The 6,963-nt window shown below is 54.4% G+C and overlaps 2 protein-coding genes across 2 annotated transcripts in view; one reads left to right on the forward strand and one right to left on the reverse strand.

Moving 5' to 3' along the window:
- ILKAP (integrin-linked kinase-associated serine/threonine phosphatase) overlaps positions 1-3,936 on the forward strand; it is a gene marked incomplete at its 5' end in the record, with an annotated part of 10,351 nt that extends 6,415 nt beyond the window's left edge. Inside the window, 4 exons of the mRNA XM_009082195.1 lie at positions 85-206; positions 1,949-2,068; positions 3,382-3,463; positions 3,654-3,936. Of these exons, the coding sequence (XP_009080443.1) occupies positions 85-206; positions 1,949-2,068; positions 3,382-3,463; positions 3,654-3,794 (465 nt within the window). The remainder of the gene's footprint in view (positions 1-84; positions 207-1,948; positions 2,069-3,381; positions 3,464-3,653) is intronic.
- A 1,097-nt stretch (positions 3,937-5,033) lies between these two features.
- Positions 5,034-6,888, reverse strand: KLHL30 (kelch-like family member 30; the record flags this gene model as incomplete). The annotated part of the gene is made up of 5 exons (XM_009082196.1): positions 5,034-5,285; positions 5,523-5,668; positions 6,169-6,357; positions 6,434-6,589; positions 6,802-6,888. Coding segments are annotated over 5 exons (830 nt in total), but the record flags the coding sequence as incomplete, so codon positions are not given.
- Between the last annotated feature and the right edge of the window lie 75 nt (positions 6,889-6,963).

Raw genomic sequence — 6,963 nt, forward strand, 5'->3', positions numbered from 1 at the left:
GCCATGACAACTTGGGGCTCTCTCTCCAGAAGTTGTTGCTGCCACTGTGTTTTATTTACTCATGAGGGTCTTTTGTCAGCACAGGCGATTTTGTGCCGTTACAACGAGGAGAGTCAGAAATATGCAGCCTTAAGCCTCAGTAAGGAGCACAACCCCACCCAATATGAGGAGCGTATGCGGATACAGAAAGCTGGGGGCAATGTCAGGTAAGTGCCTGCAGGCTGTGAGTGAGCACATCTAAACCCTGGCCTAACTTTGGGTCTGAGCACTGAGTTTTTGGAGTTTCCTGAGCCCAGTGTGCATGCTGGTGAGAGCCTGGAGAAAATCTGTTGCTGCCTGTACGAGGCACCATGGTGCTGAGGTGTGTGAGGAATCAGTGGCTGGAGTTGGTTTGTGGGACTGGTTTCCCAGGGGCTTGCAGTGGCCAACACAGGACCCGTGTGAAAGCCTAGCAGTGGGATGCCAGTGTGGACATGCTTAAGCTTCACCTACAGACTTGGACCTACAGAGCTGGACGGGATTGTTGAAGAAGTTCCTGCTTTCTGCACACTGCGACAGTGAACAGAGCTCACTTCCTTGCCTGCAGCATCACCTCTCCTCGTCCCGGGGGGGATGGTTTAAGAGGGCATGAGAAGTCCTTGATGTCGGTTGGTGTTGCTTCCTTGGGGTTAGCTGTTGCACTGAGGCAGTCTGCAGCAGGAGGGAGATTTCTGGAGCCAGAATGGGATTACCTTAATGTTCTTGTGCAAATAGGAGTTCATGGCTGTTGGGGGAGCTGGTGTCAAACACAGGAGCTGTGTCTGATTTCCCTGGCTAGCTTCTCTCCCTTCTTTGAAGGCTGTTTCTTGAGTTAATGGCATCCTTATAAGAGAGGATTTGGTGCATCTTCATGCCTGCGGATGCAGAATGCCCTGTGGGGGGTGGTAAGGGGTGGGCTCAGTTCCATCATGCTCCTGTATCTGGAGTGTCTTGTTCCCCTTATCTCTGGAGAGCACACACTGCTGCTTGTGCTTAACACTGATTTATCTTTGCACACAGCAGAGAGATGGCCCAGTGTCTTGTTAGCTCTTTTCAAAACTGCTCCCTGCCTGCTCAGGAGCCTCTCCCACTGCTTGTAGTTCAGTATTTTGGGCCCAAGAGATAAGTCACAAAGTGTGTGAGCATCAGATCTCTTCTCTGTGATGTGCCTCACTGTTTGCTTTTATCTCAAGTGGGGCTGGTTGGACTATGAGATGAATGAGCTTGTGTGTTCCCAGAGGGCACAGAAGAGCCTTTCTAGGGGGAAGATTGTTGGAAAGGTGGAGTATGGGAAGATGTTTTTATGGAGAACTTGGTTAGTAAGAAATTTAGCAAACCAGAGCTGCTTCCTAAAGAGGATTGTGACTTGGGTTTCACAGAACTGGTTGCTGTGATTTCTGGTTGGTAAGGGCTGAGTGATCAGGAGAACATGCTGTGGTTCTTGCTCCTGGGAGTTGCCTGCAGCTGAGCCAGTCTGTAGGGGTTGGTGTCCTGATCAGCAGGGCACAGGAGGGGCTGCTGGCTCAGAACTGCTCTTGCTCTGCCACTCTCTGCTTCTAGTGAAGTGCAGTTTGCTAGATACCTTGCCAAAAATTAATCTCTGTATTCAAACCTTTGCCTCTGGTAGTTCAGCTCCCATACAACTCTTACTTCCCTGGCTTGCTAGGCCAAGCAGGACTTGAGTTAGGGCAGGGAGACAGAAAACAGCCTTGAATTCTCCTGACTTGATTTCCTCCTCACCACTTGTTTCCCAAAGCTTTACACAAACATGCAGAAAGGGAAGGAGACTTTGAAAGGAAGATACGAACTTGCTGGGGAAGAGGGTCAGTATTGTACGAGGCAGCTGAGCACTCTGTGAAGTGTCCCCATCAAGCAGTGCAGTGGGAGACATATGTGGGGAGGGTTCTCAGTGTTTTCTTTCCCTGTGCAGGGATGGAAGAGTCCTAGGAGTGCTGGAGGTTTCCCGCTCCATTGGGGATGGCCAGTACAAACGCTGTGGTGTTATCTCTGTGCCAGATATCAAACGCTGCCAACTTACACACAACGACAGGTAAAGCCCATGCACTGGGGTTGCTGTGTCCCAGCTCTGCTCAGCACAAGTAGCACAAGCTGCACAACTCTGCTTGCTGTTAGGGCTGAGGCACTTCAGGACTGATATCCCAGAACTGGGGAGTGCTCTGACTGCTGGTGACTCCACTCCTGTTCCGTGTTGCTGCTGCTCTGCCAAGATACTGTGAAGGCTCCTGTTTGGAGGAACCAGCCTCACAGCAATAGCACACATGACCCGTAGATGTTCTTTGTGCTCTGAATTTGTTCACACACCAGTGTTCAAGCAGTTGGTTAAGGCTTGAGTTCTTGGGCCTCCATCCTGTCCAGGAGTTGTTTCTAGCAGCTGTAGTGCCTACAAATATCCTCTGATGTCTGAAGATTTGAGATACTTTTCCATTATATGATTGGCAACGACAAATTGCAACGAGCTTTCATGTCAGTGTGGCCCTGCAGGCTCTTGAAGGTGAGAGTGTAACCCAGTACTGCTGCTTTTTCTGGGACTGGAGTTGCATATCAAGTGATGCACTAAAGTATTTCTGAAGATGCTTGGAGTATCAGGCTCTGAAATGATGTCTTCAGAGCCACGTGCAGCCTGGCCACCTCTGTGGATTGATTTTGGTTTTCCTTGTCCGGTGGCTCTGGGTACGGCTCCTGGTTAGTGCAGTTCCCTGTGCAGGCAGGGAGTGCACAGCAGGCTCTGTCCTCCCCCTTGCTGGGAGGGATGCTGTCCTTGCATTGGGCTTTGTATCCCCTTGGCCTGCTGCAGTGTCTGGCAGTACCTTGTGTCACAGTTTTCCAGTCACAGTTGTGCTGCTCACTTTTCTTTGGAATTTTTTGTCTTTAAATTACAACATACCTCAGGAGCACAGAAATGTAAAGGGTTTAAAGCAATGCACACGAGGGATTAAGCTAACTGTATTTCTGTATTTCCTTGCATTAGCCACTTCACAAGGATTATAGTGAATGAAAAGGACTCAAAGGAAAGAAGCAGTACTTAGAGAGACAATGGAGCTTTCCAGCAGGGTGTTTTATATGATTTTGCCAGTGTTGGTAGGGCTGCCAGGATGTCCTAGTCTAGATCTTACATTAATTGGTTGGCTCTTTGGCCTGTATTTTGGAATGCCTCAGCTCCATGAATGGTAGGTTCTGGAGCACCATAGGACTTCTGGTGCTTCTGAGGAATTTTCAGTTGAGCTTTATGGCATCTTCCCTTTGGATTGGAGCATGGATGCTCATGAAATAGACTGGAGGGATTTTGCTGTAGCTGGGTAGCCAGAGATTCAGCCTTGGAACCTGTCTCCACTTGATTTCCAGGTTCATTCTGATAGCGTGTGATGGCCTCTTCAAAGTCTTCACACCAGAAGAAGCTGTGAACTTCATTGTGTCCTGCCTGGAGGTGAGGAGGAGTCAGTGGGGAGGGCTGGGTTTGTCAGTGCAGAGGGCATGAAATGGACTTCTGCCAGGGTGTCCTCCCTTATTCTCGAGGCTGGCTGTGTTCGTTTTGCTTCCCCTCGCTTGGAAAATATAATGCACTCGTGCCTACCTTTGCTGGCAGCGATCAGCAGCATCTTTCCCGGTCCCAACAGGATAAGAACATCCAGACGAGGGAAGGGAAGCTTGAGGCAGATGCTCGGTACGAAGCTGCCTGTAACAGACTGGCCAGCAAGGCAGTGCAGCGAGGGTCGGCAGACAATGTCACCGTCATGCTGGTCCGGGTGGAGCACTGAGGGATGAGCACAGCAGCTGCAGCTTGTGGTGGGTGTAAGGAGAGGGAGGAGACTGAGTGCATGTGTGGCTGAGGGGGGAGGAGGGTCCTTCTGGATGCTCTTCAGTGTAAATAAAGTTGGTTTTTTTAAATAGTTTTAGCTCGCTTAGCTAACAGGGTTTGCTAAGTGGCTGCCAACATGGATCAGCGTATGCAGACATCTGTCCTGTCAACCCTCTGTGAATGCCTTGGCAATCACAGTAAATCCACTTGGCAGGGGTGCTAGAAGAGCAGGCATCTGGGGGCACGAGCTGTGTCAGCTGTTCCAAGCAAGGCAGCTCTGCTGTCTGTTTCCTTGAGCTTTGTACAGGCTCTGGGAGAGTCCTGAATTCTTAGGGATTGGGAGGAGCTCCTGGTCAGGCTCTGCGGTACAGACAGTGTGGTACTCCAGGCCACTGGCCTGGGACATGGTGTGGCCTGTCCTCTTCATGCTGGGAAGGAAATCGAGGCTCTGAAGCTGGGCTGTGAGTGAGGCTGCCTGCAGCTGAGGAGGAGCGGCAGTGTACCTGCGGTCTGCTTGCGGTTGGAGTTTCACCCCAGTGTTTGTCCAGAGCTGCGTTCAGCGCTTGGCAAGGCCGAAGTGCCCCGCGGTCCGGCCCCGTGCTCGCCCAGTCCTGCGCCTCTGGGACGGGAGCACCGGGCACTGCTCCAGGACTGCGGGGCTCTTCCCCGGGGCACGGGCTGCATGTCGTGGGGCAGAAACCAGGACTGTGCACCCTGCCTCGGGCTGCTGGGCCACCGGAGGACACCAAGCACCCTAAGTCTGGCTTATCTCCTGTGGCACGGGGGTGGGTCTGACACTGCAATCTGAGCCACTGAGAGGCTGGAGAGCTTTGGGAAGAGACTGCCCTGGCCCCACCTGGGATTGCCCATTCTGGATGTCAGTGGGATGGGGAAAAGGTCCACGGCCCCCAAGCAGCAACATCAGGATCTGGTGGGATGGGCCACACTTCGGGAGGCCTTGAAACACCCTAAAAGCTTTAGGGGTTTGGAGGTGGGGAGAGGCAGTTTTAAAAAAAACAAACCCACAAACCAAAAGAAGAGAGCATTAGCCAGAGCGTGTTTATAAGGAAAAGCCTTTTCCGTGTGGTGGCAGGGAGGACCATCCTGCTGCCCCTGCCAGCCTGGCAGAGGAGTGTCCATCCCTCCCACAGAGCTGAACAGGCACAAGGAGAGGACAGCAGGCAATGCTGCAGCTCTCCTACCACCGGTGGTCACCCTGGAAAGCCTCTGTCCACTTGGAGGTGTCCATGAAGATCGAGGAGGAGCTGTGGAAGAGCCAGAGGCACGGCAGGGAGCCCTCCCGCATCCAGAGGTCCTTGGTGCAGTCATACACCTCCATTTCCACTCTGTAGTCCCCATCCATGCCCTTCCAGTGGCCACCAGTGACGAAGAGCCGGTCTCCCAGTGCCACCATCCCACCGTTCTCATGCAGCGTGTGCAGAAGCTGCACCTGAGGAGCAGGGTAAGATGTGTGGGGACCCCTTGGGGACCTCCCAGTCCCTCCACAGAGGACATCACCCTGCCAGATGTGTCCCCGTGCCCTGTCATCTCTGTGAGGTTTGGGAGCCCCCCCATGCCCAGTGCAGGTGAGCAGGAGGGAGAAGGGGTGCTGGCATCGGGGGGAGCGGGTGGGAACACCTTCACCACCTTCCTAGGAGCAAGTGTGCCCAGCCTCACATCTCACTACCTTCTGCCAGATGTTAGCCTCCGGGTTGTACATGTAGACCTTCTTGGTGTTGTCCCCAATGAGGTAGATGAGCCCGCGCAGGGTGGCACAGCGTGGGGCCGACAGGTACTTGGGGATGAAGGGGGATGTGATCACACTCCACAAATCTGCAACAGCAGTCATTAGCAGCGCTCCTGGCCTTCGAAGCAGCTGCCAGTGACTGAAAAAAACATTGCTGAGCCCACAGCTATTTCAGGAGGAATTTGTAAGGGAGGAGGCAGAGCAGCCGGGCAGACAGCAGTCCCCATCCCAGGCGAGGGTCTCGCATAAAAACTAGTGGGGATGGGGGGCTTGATTTGTAGTGGTGCTGTGGGACGGGAGAGGCTACCCAAGGAGGTGGCATTGTGACAGGGAGTTAGTTTATCCCTAAGGCAGCAGCTTGCCCCACCCCTATGCCCCAGAGGTCCTGCTGTACTGAAGCTCAGCTCAGGGCCGTGTCGGATGGCTGTGGCTTGGGGCTGTGCTTGGCGCGCGTTGAGCCACAGCCCCCACTGCACCCAGCAGCACCTCACTGCATCCCACAGGACCATGCCTGGCAGCACAGGGGTCACCTGCCTGGGGGTGCCCCTCAGTCCCTCTCCCGGGACAGCATCGGGTCAGCTCTCACCTTGGACAGGGTTGTAGCACTGCAGGGTCAGCGCGTTGTACTTGACGGCACAGGAGCCCACCAGGTAGAGCTTGCCCAAGCAGCTGGTGGCTGCGAAATTGCTCACATACTTGAGGGCTGGGCTGATGGCACACCAGCTCTTGTTGTAGGGGTCATAGCGCTCCACCTCCACCGCGTCCACTGTCGTCCCTGCTGGGCATGGGACACTGCAGCCGCCCTGCGGAGCCCCCGCCCAGCGGCTCCCACAGGGGCTCTGCAGCCTTACCCCCAATGACGTAGATCTCGCCGTTGAGGACGGCGCTGGTGTGGTTTGTCCGGGCTCTCAGCATGGAAGCGATCGGCTTCCAGGAGCCATCCCTGGGGCAAAAGCACCAGGCCTGGGCTGTTGACCATGTGTCATTCTGAGACCCACGGGAGCCACCTGGGGACAGACAGGTCGGGCAGGTCACCTTCCCCAAGTGCAGCGTCCCTTGCCAGTGGCTGGATTTGCCCGAGTGGGGAGTAAGGAAAGGACCTTGCTCAGAGGGGAGCCCTTGGCCTCATCCCAGCGCCTGGTGCTCACATCTTTGTCACCCATCCTCCATCCCTGCTCCTCGGAGACTCCCACCCTGCACCAGCAGCCCTGGCACCCACCTGTGACGTACACATCGTTGTTCAGAGCCACCAGGGAGAAGCCCCATTTGTTGTAATCAGGGAAGTCGGGCAGAGCCATCCATCGTCCTGAAACCCAGCAGAGCCAAGCAGTGACCTCCCTGGCCAGTGATGGCACTTTTAAGCCACCTCCCTGTTTCAACC

The sequence above is a fragment of the Acanthisitta chloris genome, unplaced genomic scaffold, assembly GCF_000695815.1.
Source record: "Acanthisitta chloris isolate BGI_N310 unplaced genomic scaffold, ASM69581v1 scaffold31109, whole genome shotgun sequence".
Classification (NCBI taxonomy): Eukaryota; Metazoa; Chordata; class Aves; order Passeriformes; family Acanthisittidae; genus Acanthisitta; species Acanthisitta chloris.